Below are 21619 nucleotides of genomic sequence, written 5' to 3'. Positions count from 1 at the left end.
ATAGCAACCATTATTCAATCACCTTTTAATGCAAGTTATTTGAAAAGGGCATAAAAAAAACACATTTTTTTTTTTGTTTTTATACTTTATTTGTAAAATTAAATACAAACACGATAATAAACAGATTAATCATCGCCCTTCTTTGTGACCACTTTACCTCCACGAATCCTACCAGTTCTCCTGGCAGCAATAAGACCGACCTGTAATTTGAAAACAAAATGAAATTAGCTGTTCTGAAAAAAAGCATTTTTAAAACACTTACCTTTCTTCCGGCACTGGTTCCTCTCTTGACTGTGGACGCTTTACCAATATGTTGATGGTTACCACCACCGTGGGGATGCTCAACGGGGTTCATAGCAACACCACGAACCTTAGGCCAGCAATTACGTTTAGCCTTGTATTTGTGGTATGCACGACCAGCCTTCAACATGGGCTTATCGATACGACCACCACCAGAAACCAAACCTAAAATAAGTTTAATTATAAAACTCTGGTTGAATATAGAATAAACATTAAAAAATAGATAGTCTCAGTGGTGTAGTCTTAACTTAAGGATACTCTTAACAAAAATCTCTGCTAGTTGGTAACACAATATTTGTTATACAATAGAAAATTGTATCCCTTTAGACTACACTACTAGATATTTTACATACAATATGACATCTTATGATAATGTAAATTACAATTAATAAATAGATAGAATCTCAGACTTATACAATTGACTTCAATTAACATTCAGGTTTCAAATGTCTATTTTAAACATCATAAATTCATATCAGTATACTGATAACTAAAATAGAATATATCATTCAATTTAACATAATTACAAAAAAAAAATCAGTATTTGAACATTTTTGATAGACAGTCTCAAGAATTAATAAAAGTATGTTTGTTTTAAATTTTTTAATAAATAAATTCTCATAACTTAATATTTTCTAAATAAAAATGATTTTAAATAATGTTTAAATGCATTTAAAATTACTTTAATTTAAAAAATGTCAAAGGCTGATGATGAGATTAATTTTGGCTCAGCTTTACATTTATATAAATGTATAATATTTTGAAAATATTATAGAATTTTAAGAAAAAACTAATTAAAACAACAATTAAGCATTCAAACAAATAATGTATAAAAAATGAATCATAAATAAATTGTTTAGTTGAATAACAAATAATATGAAACAAATTAACATAACAAATTATTTTGTTATAAATAATAAAAAATAATTAAATAAATATAATTTTTTATGTATCGCTTCATCTGAATAAAAAATGATTTAAATAATTCCTAACTGATATTGCAGAAGTGAACAATAATTTTTTCTTTTTATTCAATCACAATAGTTGTTTATTATACAGCAATTTTCATACAAAATAAATATATTTATTTCAGTTATACCTAAAAATGTGTGTAACAGTTATCATTATTTTTGACTCCTTAATAAATTTCAAAATAAAATAATTTAGTATTCTCAGAATACATTTGACTTCATTATAAAGTTCAGGTTTCAAATGTCATAAAACATCATAGAATTAAGTGAATAAAATTAATTAAAACTACTGTTCCTAAATATAAAACTATAAAACCTTATTTATCAAGGAAAATATTCCATAAAACATCCAAAATTATTATACTTACCAACCATAGCACGGTTATTGGATGGAATTACTTTTTTTGCACCAGATGGTAACTTTACTCTAGTTCGCTTAGAGTCTGGATTGTGAGCTACTACGGTGGCGTAATTTCCAGAGGCACGAGCCAAACGGCCACGATCGCCAGTCTTTTCTTCTAAATTACAGACAATTGTACCTTCAGGCATTACTCCAACTGGCAGAACATTACCGATGTTTAATTTGGCTAAAATAAAGATAAAAAAGAAATAATATATTAAATAAATATTAATACAAGAGTATGGCTAATTGAAAATGTTACCTTTCTTTCCACAATACAGAAATTGACCTGTGTATACACCTTCGGGCGCAATAAACAATTCTTTCCTGGTCTTATATTTGTACGGGTCTCTAAAGTGGACAACTGCTAACGGAGCTCCACGACCTGGATCGTGAATGATGTCCTAAACACAATTATAAAACATTACTCATTTTTTACTGGCTACAAATAATAAATAACCAGAAAATTGTTTCTTTTAAGGCTGAACTGTGCATGTTAATATGTTAGGATGCTGACTTATATTATTTTATAATACTGATCGGTGAATTTATTCTAGTTTAAATATTGTTAAGTTTGCATACATTTAAAGCCAGAACATAAATCTGAATGAAACAATGCATCCTTGAGCACAGCTTAAATATTACTGATGTAAGTTTTAGTATAAACAAATATTATCAATAACCAGTAACTAGAAAAATGCTTAATATTTACCTTAACAACACCTTTAATGTATCCGTATTTCTCGGCATAATCGTAACTCCTGAGTTTTGGAGCTCCTTTCCTGTGTTTAACATGGGAACGGAAAACACTTCCCGCACCTTTTCTCTGAGCACGAATTACCCTACCCATTATTTAAAACCTGCAACAAAAATGTATTAATTTACTTCACCTGTTGTTGGAACGTCACAAACACATATACACAAACGTCAGACAAAATTCAGTGTTGAATTGACATTAAGTTTAAGTTTAAATTTAACACATATTACAAAAAAAGAACCCCCAAACGTATTGAATCTATAATGTAGCTGCAATCGAATTAGAATTTTCAAAAGTACGTATTAACAATTTTACATACCGGAGTCGAAAACCGGTGATTTGGTAAAAATGTTATTGAAATTGGAACACTTTAACGAAAAATAAACGCCAAGTCAACAGAACAAATCAATAGTTGACTTACCTTCAGGATTACTAGGATAATTAAAGATTAAATTGAATACTTACGTTTAAACAACGTATCCTCGAGAAATTGGTCACATAGGAAAGACGGGACACCCGTGAAATCAAAACACATTGCCTCTACAACTCGATAGTCAGTGCAAACGCACACGAGTATGAACGATAGCAATGCAGTGTGACCAACCATCGTGAATAATGGTAATTAATAATATTTTACGACAAATTTCCAAAAACTAATTGAAATCATAATTCTAAAATATACATATTTGCAAAAAATACTAGTTTTACACCAACAACAAAATTAAAAATTATAAAACATAGAAATAACAACTTAATTGTAACGGTTTTAACCACAGATCTGGTAGTGTTACATTCAAGGTTATCAGCTGTCCATCTCCCTTCAAACTAGTCGGCCATTATTGGCATTTGCCATTATATGTATATTCTTCTCATCAGTTTTTACATTCATTTATATTTTCACTCGCAAGTGCAGCAACGTATTCATCGTCACCGATTTGTAATAATATGAGTAATGTACCCAAACAAAATGGATCAGGTCTAGAGCAGCAGGTAAGAATTGCCCAACGCCGCAAAGTTGTCCAATACATAACCTACTAGAATGTGCGAAATTTCATTGTCTAGGTTAATGTATAGTATAAGGATAACGTCCTTTGTCTGGACGCGGAGCCGCTATAACATCAAGTGTAATTGAAACAAATTTAAGCCTTTTTTTTCTTTTTTGTTTGTGTGATTTAGTTTGCTGGTCTGGACTTGCAGGGCAATTCGAAGCCCGGCTCGGCCCCAAGCAAGTACGTTCCACCACATCTTAGGAATCAACCGAACAATTCACAAGAACAAGAACAAGGTAAATTTGTTATTTGAACATTAATCCAAATATGACGATTTTAGGCATTAATCAATACCATTATTTAAGAGATAAATTTATCAATTAAGTTTTTAACATACATTACTTATTAATTTGGTATCGCCTAGTTTGTTAACTGAGATATTACAATAATTTTTTTTACATTTTTCGTTAAAAGATAATAATTAAAAATATCTATTTCAACTATCATAATATAATATTGAACCAGGATTAAAGAGATTGTATAATAATAACCATACCTGGTTTTTGTTTACGATTTATTCATTTATAAAAAAAAGGGTATTTTCAATTTTATAATTAACTCTTCACCACTCGCGCGGATTCTGATACCACTTTTACTCGCTCTGTATAAAAATTTACCCTATTATAATAAACCTGTTAAAATACAATATGTTTAATTAGGATAATACAAAAAATAATTTTTATTTAATTGAGAATATTATATTTATCATTATTACTAATAAATAATTGTTATTAGACATTTATTTAATGCAAAAACATATTGATATAGTTCTAACCCTCTGATTAGATGGTCTATGGTTCCACTGAGTGCCATCTTTCTCTTAAAAAAAATTGCTGGCCCTAACACAGACATAATTCGACTGTAAATGTATGGTAACTGTAATCCAACCTTACATCATTGTCATATTGCATATTATTAACCTGGGAGATAATAACACACGTGTCTCGCGCACTCGCCGTTCGTGTATAAAGAATTAGTGGAGTTAATGAACAATACAATAAAACAAAAATTTATCCCGGAAACAATTCTATAAATTAATTTATTTGTAGTTAGATATGAGGGTTATAAGAAGGTACTGAGAATGATTTAGATATGCTAGTATCTCGATAAAAATTGTACGTGCATGTGAAGTTTGACTGGAGTAAATTTTTACCCTGCGCGAGTGGTGACGGGTTAATCGTAAGTTACTTAAATAGTATTTAGATAATAATATAATTAAATAATTAATGTATATAATGAAAATAATATTTAAAAAAAATAAACAATGACTATTTATGTATGTTGTAAATTATTTTCCAAATGGAAGTTGATTGTTTATTATTACTATTGAAATTATGAACAAATCTGTTTTTAAAGAACAAGTTTAGCATTTGTTCTTTATTCTTCCAAAATTACAGTAAACGATGGTATCTGAGTGATTTTTCTGTTGTGAATATTCACCTCGTTCCCCATCTGACACTAACCATTTTTACAACGTAATATTATAAATAGTAAATTTATAATATTTATATTTAAAAAAAAAAACGAAATTATCATTTAAATTATTCTTTTTTTTAGGAAGAGATAACGAAAGGGACAATCGTGATTTTGACGAACCTCGTCAAACTTCAGGTTTCAATAATAGATCGTCAGATTTGTTTAGCCGAGGTTATACCTCTTTTGGCCACACAATGAAGACACTAATAATGTTCTTTGTATTTTAATGTCATAAAAATTTCAGGAAACGACCGCCGTGGTGGCCGTAGAGATGATTACGATGATCGTTCCTACAATGGATCCTCGAGTTCCAATTATGGTGGAGGACGAGGCGGAGGTAATTATAGAGGCAATTACCGCAATGATAGAGAGGGCGGCGATTGGTCGCGTTTCAACCAAGGCGGAGGAGGAGGAGGTGGTGGTGGTAGCAGATGGCAAGAAGGAAGACGGTACATATTATTATTTAGTAAATTTGTATAAAGCTTCTTTAATCGGAAACTTTGTTGTTAAATAAAATTGGTTTCTAAATTTTTATTTAAAAAATAATACATCTATAGATCTGAGAACCGAAGAGGCGGCGGTCGATGGGACGATTCCAACGCTGCTAACCAAGATTGGACTAAACCACTTCCACCAGATGAGCGTTTGGAGGAAGAATTGTTTGGAAACAGTAGCACAGGCATTAATTTCAATAAATATGAAGACATTCCAGTTGAGGCAACTGGTGAGGACGTACCTCCTCATATTGATACTGTAAGTTATAGTGAAATTAGTTGCATTAGACAAAATTCTGTAAGACATGGAGAATTGTGTATTAATAGTATTATTAATAATTATTATTTCAGTTTGACGACATTAAGCTGACAGATATTATTCGTATGAACATATCTTTGACTCGTTATGATACGCCAACTCCAGTACAAAAGTACGCTATACCAATTATTGTTGGACACCGTGATGTTATGGCATGTGCCCAAACAGGATCTGGCAAGACAGCTGCTTTCTTAGTCCCAATACTTAATCAGATTTACGAAAAAGGACCAGCTGCCTACAATGTTGGCCCTAAGGTAAATATTCAAATAATATTATTAAAAAATAGCTTATCATTATTAATATTAACATTTTATTTTACAGCCACAATCTAGAAGAAAATATCCTCTTGGTTTAATTTTAGCTCCCACCCGAGAATTAGCTACTCAAATTTATGACGAAGCAAAAAAATTTGCTTATCGATCTAGAGTGCGCCCTTGTGTTGTGTAAGACAACAAAAAATATAATTTAAGCCAATTTTTAAATTCTGATATATTACAGATATGGAGGTTCTCATGTAATGGACCAAATTCGTGATCTAGAACAGGGATGCCATTTATTAGTGGCAACGCCTGGTCGTTTAGTGGACATGTTAGAAAGAGGAAAAATTGGTCTAGATTTTTGTCGTTACCTTGTTTTGGATGAGGCCGATCGGATGTTGGATATGGGTTTTGAAACTCAAATTCGACGTATTGTCGAAAAGGATTCAATGCCTCCACCAGGCGACAGACAAACTCTCATGTTCTCAGCAACGTTCCCCAAAGAAATTCAAGTTCGTACCGTACCATAATCCAGCATGTTCAGCACCTCCCATTTTTCTATGTGTACATGGTGTACTCAAAACAAATGCAGTAAAATCATGTATTCACCTATTGAATACAGTTGTTGCCATATAAGTTAGCACAGTGGCAGCATTTATCAGCAAGTGTATCCCAAACTAGTCTCTTTCCTCGACTGTCAGTCAGCTAGGACGAGCATAGTTTGGCCGCAACGGTTCTATATTATTGTTGTTGTTATTATTGTTATTATTACTATTATTATAAATTTTATAAAAAATAAACTATCAACTATGCCTAGATAAGGCATAATAGAAAAAAAAAATCAACATTAAATACAGAGAACCCCTGGCTTTGCATTTTCGCGCCATCGCAACTGTGCCAAGTTATCTAGCAATGACTACATGATTTTCGTTATAAGTTCACATAGAAAAGTGTGAGTTGGGTACACACAACATTATATACTTACAGCTACACCACTGAATACATTTTTTTATTCATTTCATACAACCTTAATATAATTATGTTTTAACTCAGAAGTGTGCTTGTTTATTTTCAGATGTTGGCCAGAGACTTCCTTGACAACTATATTTTCTTAGCCATCGGTAGAGTAGGTTCAACATCTGAAAATATTACTCAAAAAATTGTTTGGGTTGAAGACCGTAACAAGAGGTCGTACTTATTAGATTTACTAAATGCTACTCCAATTAGATCAAGTTAGTAAACTTCTTTGTACTCGCATTCAACAACATTAATATCAATATTTTATTATTATTACTTTAGAACCTGCAGAATCCTTGATATTAGTGTTTGTGGAAACTAAGAAAGGTGCCGATTCATTGGAGGAATTCCTTTATTCCAATGGTTACCCAGTGACTTCCATTCACGGCGACCGAACGCAACGTGAACGTGAGGACGCTTTGAAAAGTTTCCGGTCTGGTAACACTCCTGTTTTAGTTGCCACGGCTGTCGCAGCCAGAGGATTGGACATACCACATGTGACACACGTCATAAATTATGATTTACCATCAGATGTCGAAGAGTATGTGCATCGTATTGGACGTACTGGGCGTATGGGAAATTTAGGTAAGTTTCCTGAAAAATAAGAATTTAGAATAACTTAATTCTTGAAGAAATAGGCTTATAAATACAGGGTCCTGCAAAAAAAAAAACCCCGTATTTAGAGATGGCACTGTGTAAGTTGTAGTACAATGGTGGAGGGGGTATCGATCAATAGCGGTATACATGCCATTTCAATTAAGAAGGCAATCACCCAGCCAGTGGCTGCCATTACACCGAAAATGGCACGAAGAGCTATGGCCTTTCCCGAAAGTTAAAAGTGAACGCCGCTAAGTGTGAGCTGTGGCTACATGCATGTACTAAAATGAAATTGTGTACCCTAAAGGCTAAAATAGAGTACACTTGATTATATAATACTAAAACATAAATATCATTTTTTTTTATTCAAGGTTTGGCGACATCATTCTTCAATGATAAAAACCGCAATTTAACTAGAGACCTTATGGAATTGATAACCGAATCAAAACAAGAATTGCCAGGTTGGTTAGAGAGTATGGCAAGTGACTTTAGAATGAGCAGTGGCAGAAGAAGTAATGGATCTAAAGGGTAAGTTAAAAAAAAATATTTATATATATTATAATCAACAGAAACTTGTTTGATCGTGTTGATTTATTAATTTTTTTTTATTTTACATTTTAGGGGTCGCTTTGGTGGCGCTGGATTTGGCTCACGAGATTACCGTACCACAAGTAGTATGCCCCCTTCACGAGGCGGTTCAGGCCCTCCTCGTAGAGATTACGGAGGAGGAGGAGGCAGTAGCAATGGTAACTCGGGCAACCCATATTTTCCAGGTCCATTGTCGGCGTTTAAAGCTAATTTATTTTTGCTTTTCGTTGATAAGAAACCTATTTATAGGCAACATTATCTAATCTCGTTTGTTTATTTTTTTTTTAACAGGAAGTGGATTTTATAGCGGCGGCAATTATGGAGGATCATACGGAGGAGGTGGTAACTCGTCAAACGGAAATTCCAAATCACCAGACTGGTGGTCACAGTCATAAATGTATGGTAAATAATTATAAGTTATCATTGAATTTTGATAATATACATATATATTTAAAGTTTAGAAGAAAAGTGAATTACATTTTTTTTATAAATTGATATGCCTTTTAAATTTAGGTTAAATTGATAGTCTAAATTCATTATGTGTATAAAATTAATGAGTTAAATTTAAACAAAGTATGTTTTAATTTTTTTATTTTTGATTCTAAGCTTTGTTTTTTTAGATTATAAATCATCTAATATTTATGTTGAGAGGTAGCTCTAATTCTTCGTTCAAAATGAATATTACAAAAAGTATATATTAAGCATTTACATGTCATTATTATTGTAATAATAATAAAAAAAAAGAAAGTATTGTTGCATAAAATAGATGACTATGAGCTGTAAATTCCTTTTAATTTATTTATAGCTAAAAAAAATAAGACAAAAAAAATAAAATCGATAATCATAATTCGTTTTTTTTTTTAATATTTATTATAATTATGTATTGTGTATGTATATTATTTACGTGATTTTTAAATTGTATAGACTAAGTAAATTCCATAACAATTGGAATTCCATTGTCATCAAAATGTATATTTTATACAGTTCTTTAATTCTTTGGACGATTATTTTATATTTACATCACTTTTCTAACTACATTAAGTGATAATATGGCACTTCTTAAATATTTATTTGGACTGTCACAACAATATCGTTCTAATGGTAAAATTAATCCATTAGTGTTTTCGTAAGCGTGCACAATTTTCATTATGAATATACGAAGTGATGTACTTGTAGAGTATGCCCTGTGTTTACTCACTTAACACTTTTCTATGTATATGTGGTGTACTCACAGCCATAATTGAGTTCTTACGGTTAGAGTCTTACCTTTTATGACTTCTTTAATTTAATAGAACACTAATAAAACATTGTAATGTCAATAACCTTCTCAGCTAAAAGCTAAGAATTACAAATTTTGAAAACAAAGAAAGAAATAAAAAAAACAATAATTTACGGTTGAATTAGCAAGCAAATATTTTTTTTATTACTGAATTATCAAACAATTATGTAGTATTAATAATCATAGCATAATTTTATACCTATAATAACATTTAACAATTAACAAAATTTCTTTAAATATTTCATACAAAATATAACATTATATTTGGAAAAAAATGTTACATTATCTTTATAAAAAAAAAACTGGTTCGAAAAATAATCACAATAAAAATCGATTTTTAATTTACATTATCATCGTGTACAATATTTGTGTTCTTGACAAAATTAATAATTATACACTTCAGTTGGTTAATTTACATACTTTTACTTGTTAATAACATTAACTAAAGTAGTGTATATATGTATAAAAATAGTTAAAAAACCTTAACATTAAAATATAGTAACAAAAATTAGGCCCACAAATTTTAACTTTTACAATGTCGTTTTTACAAATTATTTCTATTTATTAACACGGGATTGAAAAATATTTTAGGGAATAGTCTTTTTTATGATTGCCTATAAGTCGTGTAAAGATTTTTGAATTGTATTACAATATACTTTAAGTCTTCGACATGAACTCAAAAAAAAAAAAAATGTTTTTTGTTTTCTATAAGAGAATTTTTGAGTATTAATATTAGTTTATTTTCATACATGAACTGAGTATTAATGGGTTAACACATAAACATTTGTTAAGATTTTTATTCAATACTATCTAAAGTAAAAGCTTTTATTACACACACTGAGGACCTATAATATAAAATAACCTAATAGACTACTGAAGATAATATTATTTTGTTTAAGACTAGCACGTCTTATCATTTAATACTTGACGAATCGTTAAAAATAGTTATATTATAACCTAACCTAACTAGATGTTTAAATATTCAAAGAAAAAAACCTTAACTAGTTCTACAACTAAGAAGATTATGATTATCGGTGGTAAGTTTAATTTGTTCATAATTGACTACAGAATAATTATTGTCCGAGGCGATGACTAACCTATTTTTTGCTGCTTTCTTAATGTTTTCATTTTCGGTAAGTAAACTAAGTTGCATTGTCAAACTATTAAGTAAATGATTCTTATATAACAAATATGTATAATATTTTACGTAGATAGGTATCAATAATCAATATTATAATTATACTTAAACATGTATGTGTATATAAAACAATACACAAGTTGATGCCATTATTATTTTCAGTACTTAATAAGTTTAACATAAGGTCCAAGTTAAAAATTACAAAAAGAAGGATTGTAAAGTAAGAATTGATCCATTGAGGATAACATGAGTTGTACTTTTTAATTGTATAACACATTTTTATACTCGCTATAATTTCGTTTACCTGATTTAAAAAAAGCTCCAAAAATGTAGATAATATAGTAAAGGGAAAACTATTTTAAAAATGTTTTTTTTTCTGTTTTCACATAAATGGTTTTAATATTATTTATAAACAATAAATAACGTTTTAAAAATTAAATTTTGGCAACATTTTTTGCTAGTTGTATTCAAAATTGGGAAAGCAACTAAAAGACGTAATGTATCAATGATAACAAAAAATAAGTATCCCATTTTGTTTCTGTTAAGAAACATCACTACTAAATTTGTAAGACGCAGAATATTTTTAAAATCTACAAAGCTGTCTACTTTTTAATATAGCAGTAAAAATGGCAATAAAATATTTAAAGAAAACAGTAGGTAAGTTAGAGAATAGATGAGCTATCCAACAAATAAGATCCAAGGAGGCTGTTGCGACAAATAAGGATTGGAAAGAAAATTAGGTCCGCAGAACGTCAAAGTCAGTAATAAATAAATTATATGTTTGAATGTTTATTGAACAATTCAAAACATAATGTAGTTACCACACAAGTTGGATCGATCACTACCATATCTTTATCCAGTTTTCGCTTACCTCCGTTGATTCTTATTTATACACCATATTCAACCGTACTTACCACCTCTACATGCTTATTTTTTTGTCATCGGCTAAACAGCCAAACTACACCACTCTTAATTCTTGTTCTCGGTATCCTAGTTAACTAATTTTGATGGTGTGCATGATGCGTATAAACTACTCTTAGAAGTGCGCATAACAATAACCTAACTATTTTCTTCTGTACGACAATAATTATTATGGCTAGCAACTAAAGCACGGTCTCGTTGAATTTCACCTCCCTGTTGTTGGTATAATGGTGGCTACTGTGCCGTCGCGCTGAACCCGGTTGTTGAGCGTTCAACTGCATTCCAATGGCACTGTGTACCACGGGCATCATGACCGGGATGAGGGCCATCGACCGTTGTCCGTTCAACCGGTACAGCGGTATGTCTTCGGGCTGGACCGGTAACATTGGTTCTTGTTCTTCGTCCGTTCCTGACTGACCGTCCATGCTTATATACGGTGTGTTGGTAGCGATTTGAGTGGCAGCCACGACTGGGATCCAACATTTCCGTTTACCGTGAGTCGAACCTGCAAATAAAAATGTTCAAACTCAACATATTTAACACTACAATATTACAATCGAAACTGTAAAGGTACAATATGCATAAGTTTTAACAGGAATAACTTTTTTTTCAAGGATGGGATGATAGTACCAATTCAAATTGTGATTTTAATGATGTATTTTTTTTGGGGGGGGGGGGATCCACGATACCTTTTAAACCGCTGAACCGATTTTTTTATGTGGCAAGTTTTTATATGCAATTTGATATATGCTCACCGTCGCTGGTTTGGGAAAATATAGAAGTTTTGCGTTGTCTGTATCGTTTCCAAGCATCGGACCTGACGGTGCCTTTTGTGCCTGTGTTGACAGCGTCGAAACTAACACTTCTGTAAATCGCTTGCCGCCAATGGTCGTTACGGGCTGCGCGAGTCTGAGCGTCAAAACTTTTTGCTTGGCCGAGTTGCTCGTTCAAAGAATACATCTTGTGCGTTACATCTTTTCCTGAAAACAGGACCCACTTACAATGTTACAACTATACCATATAATTTATAAGTCGCCTAAGTTCTGAGCAGGGCCAAGGAGTGTAGGTATCTAATAGAACCGCATGTAAAATGTATGTAAATATATTACATTATTTTATCATCGTGAAGTGTACTTCTGTGGGTTGCCCTCAGTCAAGTTATTTACACATACGTTAGTAAAAAAATAAATAAAAGAACAGCCGATTTTTAAATTAAATTAAATCTAAACCTGTGTTGTCGAAGTTAACAAAAATTTATATATTTAAGGGTAAAGCGTACTTTATTAATTTTATCACATATCTAAAAAAAACCTATTGTACATAAATTGTTTTTCAATTAAAAATTATTTCACGAAATTTCTATCTATACAATGAATACTTTTACACTCTTGACGCATTTTGTATAATTGCTTTTCAGTTGTTTTAATTGCAGCTTTTTCGTTCGCTGTTTTAGTTGCCCGCGTGGAAGTCAAAACTATATAATTGTACTTTTTGTCTTGATAAGTTTTACATAATTTATAAATGAGACGTTTCAAAATGCGCACGGTTACAATTATTACATTATTTCGTACAAGTTTCAAGACGTATTATTTTACAAGAACTTAAACTTCATAATTATCACGAAACTGTTATATTCGGAAAGCAAAAAAAAGTTAAGTTAACCCAATCTATAACCGGCCTTGGACACTTAAATTGTTATTAATAGACGCTTATGAATAATAGTTTCTTAAATCATACAATGAAATAAATGTTTAAGCCTCTCTGCTCCTATTCTATATTATGATGTATTATGATGACTTTTACTAACAAGGTAAGAGTGAAATTACTAACAAAGTGAGATTATTTTATCACGAATAAACTAACAACGTAAATACTTTGGAGTTGTATTTACTGCAAAGTATTTATTTAAGACAGTTTAAATTACCTAGGATTGAGATTGGCCATTAAGTATTATTTATGTTTACATTCGTCATGTGCACCAATTTAATATAATTTGTTGTACCGGATTTACCTTTAATTTCATTACAACCCGGAGCGAATTTTTTTATTATTATATTTTTATCTTTCGGAGTCGCTTCTAATAAGTCAATTAAATTTCACTCGGTCGTTTTGCGTCAAGCGGTGGATCCAATCACGGGCGACAGCGAAATACTGTAAATGTTGATTAAAACTGGACGTGGGCGGTAAAATTAATGAAAATAACCTTTTTTTTCCTCGAAATGCCATTAGACCATGTAGTGGAAAATTCGCCATCAGCTGCGGTTATAATACATAAATGTACTGTATTATGTCCTTACCTATAATAGCGGCGAGGACGGCGTGTAGTTGTGTCCTGTGCCGAAGGATCCGGTTGAGCTTTGGAAGTTGCCAACACAGGTAAACGCAATCCTCGGCGGCCGTTATAGTGACCTGGTAGTTAATAAAAAAACCCATATTAAATGAGCCATATTCATTAGTGTTGTTGATGGTACTAACTTGGAATACAGGCTCTCCATGCATGAGATACGACGCCATCCATTCCGGAGAGTCGATAAACTGATACTGATTGATGTGGTGCAACTGAGTACCATCACAGGTCACGTTGAATCTGAAATGTTATACCGTTTTTAAGCAAATATTTTCATCACTTTCGTATAAAGTTACTGTCGGATTGACCGGATAGTATCAATAAAATAACCACACCGTCAAGCTAAGTACAGTCTATAAAATAATAACTATTTTTTTTTTAAAGCCTGAACTAAATACATTTTATTATTCTAATTTTACCTCATATACCGGCAAATATAAATATTACAATGTAGATAAGGATATCATAACGACTTGTAATGATTTTTAATTACCTACAGAGAAAAGGTTTATCATGAGCTAGCGGCGATAGGATATAATAAGTTAATAATAGTAATAATACTAACAAGTGTATATAAGTTCTATAGCTATATCGATAGATAAATGCCTACACTAATTTAGGGGAAAAATTAAAAAATTACCAAATAAAATCAAGAAATAATTACGGTTTTTTCAAGACTCTTTTTATACCGCCAATGTCATTTGTTGAACACTTCTTCGTCTCCCAAAATAAAACATCAGGCTGCTCAAAAAAGAAAAATGAACGAATAAAATAAAGGAAAGTAAATAATGGTCCATAATGAAGGAGAAATTAGAAAATTCTGTGATTAAAAGAAAACTTTTTTTAGTAAAATATAAGTAAAGTGAATAGAATTCTACAGGAAATTAAAAAGGCACAACGTTAATACAAAGATCAGCGAAAATAAATGAACGTCAAAAAGGATTTAAGAGTGGTCTTTATGAAAAAGAAACTACCATGACGAAGTAGCAGTAGAGTTGAGAGATGAAATGTCTCATTGAACAAAATATCAAAATAATTTAACTATTATAAGGATTTTAATTACTTGTTAAGTTATTTTATGACTATCATTAATTATCGGTCATAATTATTATTTACTTGTTGTACTACTTTAATACCTAGTATTTTCCCAAAGCGAAACAAACCATTATTGATACAATATAAATATAAAATCTTGATGCATTCATAAATCATAGTGCACCTGTTTTTTGTAATTTTTATGTCATTAAAAATTGTATATATAATGATAATAAATTATTTAGATATTCGATCAATCTAATAGATTAAGACTTATTGATACTTAAGTAGATATCAGTTTGATATTTTGATACTTTTTGCACACCTTTGTCAGGATTGATATTTTTTTCATTAAAAAAGTACATGACGAAAAATTATCATTAATTTCAAAAAACCAACCTTAAAATTAAATTTGATTATAAAATGGTGTTGTCCATGAGCGGGGGGGGGAATAAGGTCTTAAGGTGGCCCTAAGTTTGGGGTCTTTACTCTATGAATTTTCGTTAGTTAAAATTAAAAAAATGTAAACTCTAAAAAGACAAAAATATTGTAGTTATATATAAATAATATTATGATATTATATTTGTGTAGACTCACTAACCTGCCCTTGAGCAATACCGATAGTCTTTCATCGCTCGTCGTGATTGCTTCGACCGCATAACACTGTCCGGGCGAAAGTTCCATGATGGCGGCTTCCCGGGTAAGTTCTCGAAAGTGTTTTTGACTTACTTTCAACGGTTTGAACACCCGCAAGTACAGCTCCAATAGTTCGGCCGAAAGAGCCGGAGGCATGAACTTTCTGCACAGCCTCACGGCGTACACAGCGTTGACCAGAGCCATCGCCATGTACCAGAAGAGCGCGTCCGCCGCACAAACGTCCGTGGAAGCCCACAGACCAGACATTGCAAATCCGACAAACAGCAATGCCCTAAACGATCATCATTTAAAAAAACCTCAATTTATTCTGACATTTTTATTTGAAGTTTTTTTTGCAATTTCAAAGCAATGTATGCGAGAAGAAAATCCATGACCGAAATTCTGGGTAGTTTCTCGATTCTCGGTAGAGGATAATATTTGTTTAAACTCTCCTCTCGAAAAGTCGATAAAAGTGCTAGCTATACAAATATGCCATGCCGTTCGACATGAGCAAACAAACCCCAAATCACTATAAAAACCGTCTCGAATACGGATCAAAGCTAATAATGATACACGTTGTATAAACGTTTCTCGGCTATTTGACAGTGAACGTTATACCAGACGATAGTGATTCTAAGCCGCTATATCATTTTATTACAGATTTTTGTAAATAGTACATTACTCACGTCCGTGTGTACTCGCGGTCCCGCTTAATATACTTGTGTATTTTTAAGGATTAAACCAGGTCGGTTGCAGAATTATGTGTAGACACTACAGTCTCGAAAAAAAACACAAATATTAGATAAATTCTATAAAATTTGATTTCACCCAAGACAATTAATGCTACTGAATAACAACTACTATTCAACAGTGACGGTCTGTAGAAACTAGAACAATATGCATTGTAGCATATACCGTTGGCAAGCGGTTGAGCTTTATATTAACCCTAAAGTATTTTTTGTAAGTAAAATCCCGAAATTTTGACCATCAATCTTTAACGATCCGAAAACCAGATAAACGCGTCAACCACAACAAACAAATCCGCTTAAGTCTATATTATATTATATAGGCTGTGCACACTTGAACGGTGCCAATCCGACATACAATGCTTTAAACGATTTAATTTCGATTAGCTTAACGCAGTAAGGCGTTAATTACAGTTCTCGGGGCCAAATATCGGATACCTTAAACTGTTGTATCTTATATTATTATAGTGGTTTGCGACGACTATGTATACTTCAAATAGGTATAAAGGTAGTTCAACACATACCGAAAGTATAAGTTAAACAAATTGATTTATCCAAACGCTAATCTACGTTAATAGCTGCATTTAAATAAATCTGTTTAAACGCACAAATAGAGAGACTTGCATAATCTTTATCTGCATAGTTATTTGTGTAAATTTGTATTACTTATTCAAGTTTATGTTCGAATACTAAACCGACAAGTTATGGTAATTTGTTATTAATAAACATAGCTGTCGAGAGAGTACAAAATGTAAATTGGAAATTTCCGACGGACTCCCCCTCATGTAAAATTCATTAATTCAATTTTTTTTGGCTAGTTGTTACATGACAGTGAAAACGTTGTGTACTTTTTTGAAATTTATAAAACAATTATATTTACTTATATTTATTTATTATTTAATTGGTTGAACAGTATATTATATATATATATATATATATATTTTTTGTATTACCTACCAACGCGGAATGCGGTTGGCTATACAAGCAAAGGGAATAAAAATAAAACTCAGACCTTTGAACGTGAATCGAACAGTGACAAATAAACATTTATTCAACGACGGATGTGGGCCGAGAGATTGGAATACACTCCAATGATTTCAAATGAGATCCCATCAAAATATGGTTGAGCGGATATTTAATAAAAATGTATATACTCTGGGTTCGAATCAGAAATAATATTTTCTATATATTTTTTGCTTCCAATAATAAACAAAAGCCACAAGCATAGTTATTGCATCATTACACCCGAAGTCATTCCCCCGTTATACAAATTACTTTTTTTAATTTGATAAATTTACCAAACAAAGGTATCTTGAATCCGTATATACTACATAATACGAGAAAAGAAAAGAAACAGAAATCTCTTCATTGGATGCCACTAATGTAACAGTGATCTGTATATGAAACGTAAAAGGAAAAAAGGAAAGTTAATTGAATACACTTTAAATTGTATTTTATAACCTTGTGTTATACTAATATTATAAATGTGTATATTGTGTTAAAATATGAAAACTTTTCAACTACTTTAAAAGTTTTATCATTTTTGGGAAAACTGTACTCGCTACTTTTATGTATAGTGCTCTTTTATAATAAATCTTTATATAGTAAGCTGTTTGCTTATTTAAATTCCTTGAGCCTACTCTTTACATATATTCAATATTTATACTGTTCAATTATCCGATTAACACCATTAATTAATGCAATTTTTCTAATATCAGAGGCCAGAGCCCAAAGAATTGTTAAGTTTAAGAAACTCTTTAGCTCCATGTCTTAGAGACAGTGAACACACTTTTGAAATTCACTGGTAATCTAGACTGTAGAGTACCTACATAATATCTAATAGTGAATAGTGATTACCCTCCGACATGATTTTACTACACATAAACAATAATATTATTTAAATGGAAAATACACAAGCTAGTAGTACCTTAAGGACAACACGCTGAGTTTGTAGCTCCTCGGTACTATGAAGGCGGCGAGGAAACATATATTTGAGAACTGGAACAGACTCTGTTGGGCGGGTATCCAATGGCAGTACTTCTCATACGACATCTCGGGCTGGCCGGTACCGTTGATAGGGAAGAACGAATCCATTTCGGTGGTATTGTCGTACGCGTAAAAATAATAATCACTGGCCGACCGCTCTGGCGGAGCGGTACCGTTTGGCATTGTACCGACGATGGTGGTATCCATCGTAGTCGTACCGCCGTGGGTGTCGTTGACGATGACGGTACCGTCTTGCAGCGTCGTGGTCGCAACAGTTGGCGCCGCCGCTGTCGGGCCGTATTTCGCGTTGTAGTTTGCCGACTCGACGGTGGTGACGGTATTCAGATGACCCATCACCGGGTGCCGTGGCCGAAGCAGCAACGTTCACCCGATCAGATACTTGTTATTCAACGCAACCGCCGACACCGCCTCCTTTGCTGCAACCTGAGGCAAATCAACAGCAATAATTTTAATAAATAATTATCAAATTGTTTTTAGTACAACACAGCCTTAGGATAACATTCACTTGTAGTAAAAAATAACTATGTAGTCATAATATTATATTACATCGATGGTGTGATAAGCAGTGACTTGTCCAGGAATTTTGTATGGGGATAGGAGATTAAATAAATAAGTTAACGTAGTCTTGTATTGACAGGCATATTTCACGCATTGAGTTGAAAAATATTTGTTTAGAACTATAATAAATAAGCCAAGTGGCGTCAAAACTAAAAAGTGTTCATAATTAAGTAATTATACTTTGGAGTTGTACTGGATTTTAAAAATAGCACTCCCAAAATGTTTTACATTAATTTCTAACGCGTTTATATAAAATACAGTTCCATAAACTATATAAGTAAGTAGTAACATCAACAAAACAACAGATTATAAAATTACATATTGTGTTTGTTAACAAAGAAATGAGTATAAAATAGGTATAATATATATTTTTTCTTTATTTTATAACTAATCTATACAAAATGCACTCATACTAAATAAAACGTTTTGGTGGAGAGTATGAATATAATATACTACAATATTATACTACTTTTCTTATAAGTTCATACCTGATGTGCAAATGAAACAATACACCTGCGCGCTTTGTTAAAGAATATAAACTTTACATTTTATTTGAAAAGTGTAAATATTAGAAATTCCTTAATAAATTTGTGTGGTATGTTAAAATGTAGTTAACCATTCAACATAACGCGAAACACGTGCCACATTTTTACATACTTAAAGAGTAAATTTTATACTGGAGCTTTTTTTTGTATATTTTTAATACATTTATAGTTTTCTGAAAGAACACAACGTTAGAACCTATTGTAATAATAATGCTTTGGGCGGTGAATGCACATATATTACACTGTTTAAAACCTTTGCGTTGGGTGTCATCATAAACATTATAGTTTTGAGGAACCAAAAATCCCCTTTTTTACATGGCGATGGCGTGACCGATAACGATAAATAATATATTCCGATGTTATAACTATAACAATGATAATAATATAGCTATAGGTGTGGTCCGTGTCAATCATTAAAATAGCACCACAATTAACATGTAATTATTATACCTAAGTATTATTATTCGTATTATGTGTATTCTATACATAACGTCTTAATCTTATTGTCGTTATACTATTGACATAATTTTCATAAAAAAAAATGTCGTTTTAATATGGTTTAGTGTAAAATATCGACTAGGTACTGTGTGCAATAAAATAATTTTGTTTTTAAGGCGTTGTCGACATTTTAAAAAGGTTGAACCCATTATTACCTACACATTTTTACTCATTATTGTGAACAGATGTTTTATGCATGGAATATGAAAAAATCTTTTAGAATGTTAATGTTTAGAATTTTCCCATTGGCTTTTGCGTTTCTGCATAGATTTTACTTATTTTTCTAGTTTTTTTTTAGGTCTGTCTTTTAGTCTATCCATTTATCCATTCTCGTATTTTGTGTTTTTTTTTGAAAAATAACTTTTAACATCTTAACAAGTACTTTGTACTTTGTTATAAAAATACATTTTAGTTTTAATTCAAACTTCGACATCAATTATACCTTAACGAATTAATATGTGATTTATTATAGTTTCTTCTACAACCGTATTTCTGAAAACCCATGCTTACTCTATAAACTTATTTAATTTGTTTCACCTGTATGAGGGTTGCCTAAAAATCTGAATATGCTGTATTAAAACTCTAAAAAATGCAAAACGAGACCTAACACGTATAAACAATGATAAAAAAGCTTCGTAATTTAAAATTGGATTTTTCACTTATCATTCTAAATACAAATATCCACGCAAACTCTAAAAAACTACACGCGACCACGCATTTAGAAACATTAAGGTCAACCCTTCTGCTACAATTTTATTAGCATGTTAAACGCGATATTTTTTAGAGAAATGATAAATGATAATATATGTATATACGAGTCATCAAATCATGCATATTGTCCCTAGATAATTAATTTAAAAAAAATTGCACTCAAAATCATCATTTGACTAATTATTAACATAGTCAGTCTTAAATTCCGAGAGGATTGCATCGAGTGTTTTTTCTTAAATTGAGTCTATTTGAAAGCAAAAATATTTATACCGATTTGCTATTACATAATATTCTCAATTACAGTCGAACGGCGTCCCGTGTATGCAATTCTGGTACATATTATCATAACATTATTATACCTTTAGTAACAAGCGTATACAATATTAAGTACAGTAAAATATTAACATACCTAGTCTGTACGAAATTTAATTTTGCAGTGCACCTGCGTTCATACTTATGACTTCTCTTATGTATTATTATGATAACATTTTAGTTATATTTTACCTATATTATAATATTATACAGTATGCGTAGACATGGTGGCAATTGCTACCGGTACTGGCTCTGATGTTTAATATTACATTTGTATCGTTCAAATAGGGAGGTAAAACGTAATCTAAGTGCCTACTCACCTTTCAAACGTTTTGTCCCCAATCGGCTTATCATCATCTTGCATAGTAACAATATTTACTGGATTCACAAATACCATACGCGATAATCTATTCTATTAAAACTATAAATAAATATATATTTCAATAGACAGTATAGAGTGGCAAAAAACCATTAGCTACAGCTACATTATTATACAAACAAGACTGATGTTAAAATTTAACGACTTACAATATTACATACTACACTACTGGTCTGATATTATATGGCATTTACGACCTTTGTGTAAGTATGCACTACGCTACGAGCTACGTTTCTATACAAACGTTTTAATTCCATTGATTTTCCAGCATTGCAATACGAC

General features: G+C 31.5%; 3 protein-coding genes across 13 annotated transcripts; 1 reads left to right on the top strand and 2 right to left on the bottom strand.

Moving 5' to 3' along the window:
* Positions 1-57: 57 nt before the first annotated feature.
* Positions 58-3031, bottom strand: LOC126835040 (60S ribosomal protein L8). Of its 3 annotated transcripts, none has more exons than XM_050567342.1 (6): positions 2894-3031; positions 2384-2531; positions 1934-2075; positions 1640-1858; positions 263-465; positions 58-200 (listed from the first exon to the last, which is right to left on the bottom strand). In XM_050567342.1, the coding sequence occupies exons 2-6, from the start codon at positions 2519-2521 to the stop codon at positions 126-128; spliced, it is 777 nt and encodes a 258-aa protein (XP_050423299.1). In that variant the 5' UTR covers positions 2522-2531; positions 2894-3031; the 3' UTR covers positions 58-125. The 3 variants fall into 3 exon arrangements, with proteins under 3 accessions (XP_050423299.1, XP_050423300.1, XP_050423301.1); XM_050567343.1 differs by having other exon boundaries at positions 2850-2960; XM_050567344.1 differs by lacking the exon at positions 2894-3031 and adding an exon at positions 2748-2871.
* Positions 3032-3258: 227 nt separating this feature from the next.
* On the top strand, positions 3259-8972 carry LOC126835038 (ATP-dependent RNA helicase DDX3X). 7 transcript variants are annotated; one of them, XM_050567337.1, is made up of 14 exons: positions 3259-3418; positions 3605-3713; positions 5035-5124; positions 5198-5402; positions 5511-5706; positions 5799-6020; positions 6088-6209; positions 6265-6535; positions 7099-7255; positions 7323-7625; positions 8009-8165; positions 8259-8410; positions 8517-8622; positions 8846-8972. In XM_050567337.1, the coding sequence occupies exons 1-13, from the start codon at positions 3374-3376 to the stop codon at positions 8618-8620; spliced, it is 2133 nt and encodes a 710-aa protein (XP_050423294.1). In that variant the 5' UTR covers positions 3259-3373; the 3' UTR covers positions 8621-8622; positions 8846-8972. The 7 variants fall into 7 exon arrangements, with proteins under 7 accessions (XP_050423294.1, XP_050423296.1, XP_050423293.1 ...); XM_050567339.1 differs by having other exon boundaries at positions 8259-8383; positions 8846-8970; XM_050567336.1 differs by having other exon boundaries at positions 8517-8627; positions 8846-8943.
* Positions 8973-9971: 999 nt separating this feature from the next.
* On the bottom strand, positions 9972-21561 carry LOC126834810 (uncharacterized). 3 transcript variants are annotated; one of them, XM_050566990.1, is made up of 8 exons: positions 21487-21561; positions 21279-21365; positions 18255-18757; positions 15547-15873; positions 14039-14150; positions 13861-13972; positions 12319-12543; positions 9972-12068 (listed from the first exon to the last, which is right to left on the bottom strand). In XM_050566990.1, exons 3-8 carry the CDS (start codon positions 18665-18667, stop codon positions 11746-11748), a joined length of 1512 nt encoding a protein of 503 aa, XP_050422947.1. In that variant the 5' UTR covers positions 18668-18757; positions 21279-21365; positions 21487-21561; the 3' UTR covers positions 9972-11745. The 3 variants fall into 3 exon arrangements, with proteins under 3 accessions (XP_050422947.1, XP_050422946.1, XP_050422945.1); XM_050566989.1 differs by having other exon boundaries at positions 21279-21379; positions 21487-21537; XM_050566988.1 differs by having other exon boundaries at positions 21279-21543.
* Positions 21562-21619: the final 58 nt, after the last annotated feature.

This window comes from Adelges cooleyi, unplaced genomic scaffold (genome assembly GCF_023614345.1).
Source record: "Adelges cooleyi isolate 19-005CV unplaced genomic scaffold, UGA_ACOO_1.1 ACOO_flye_CR_arks_rails_tigmint_CR_PRNA_21, whole genome shotgun sequence".
In the NCBI taxonomy this organism is placed as follows: domain Eukaryota; kingdom Metazoa; phylum Arthropoda; class Insecta; order Hemiptera; family Adelgidae; genus Adelges; species Adelges cooleyi.
The sequence above is the reverse complement of the archived record's forward strand: the minus strand, read 5'-3'. Positions and strand labels throughout refer to the sequence as shown.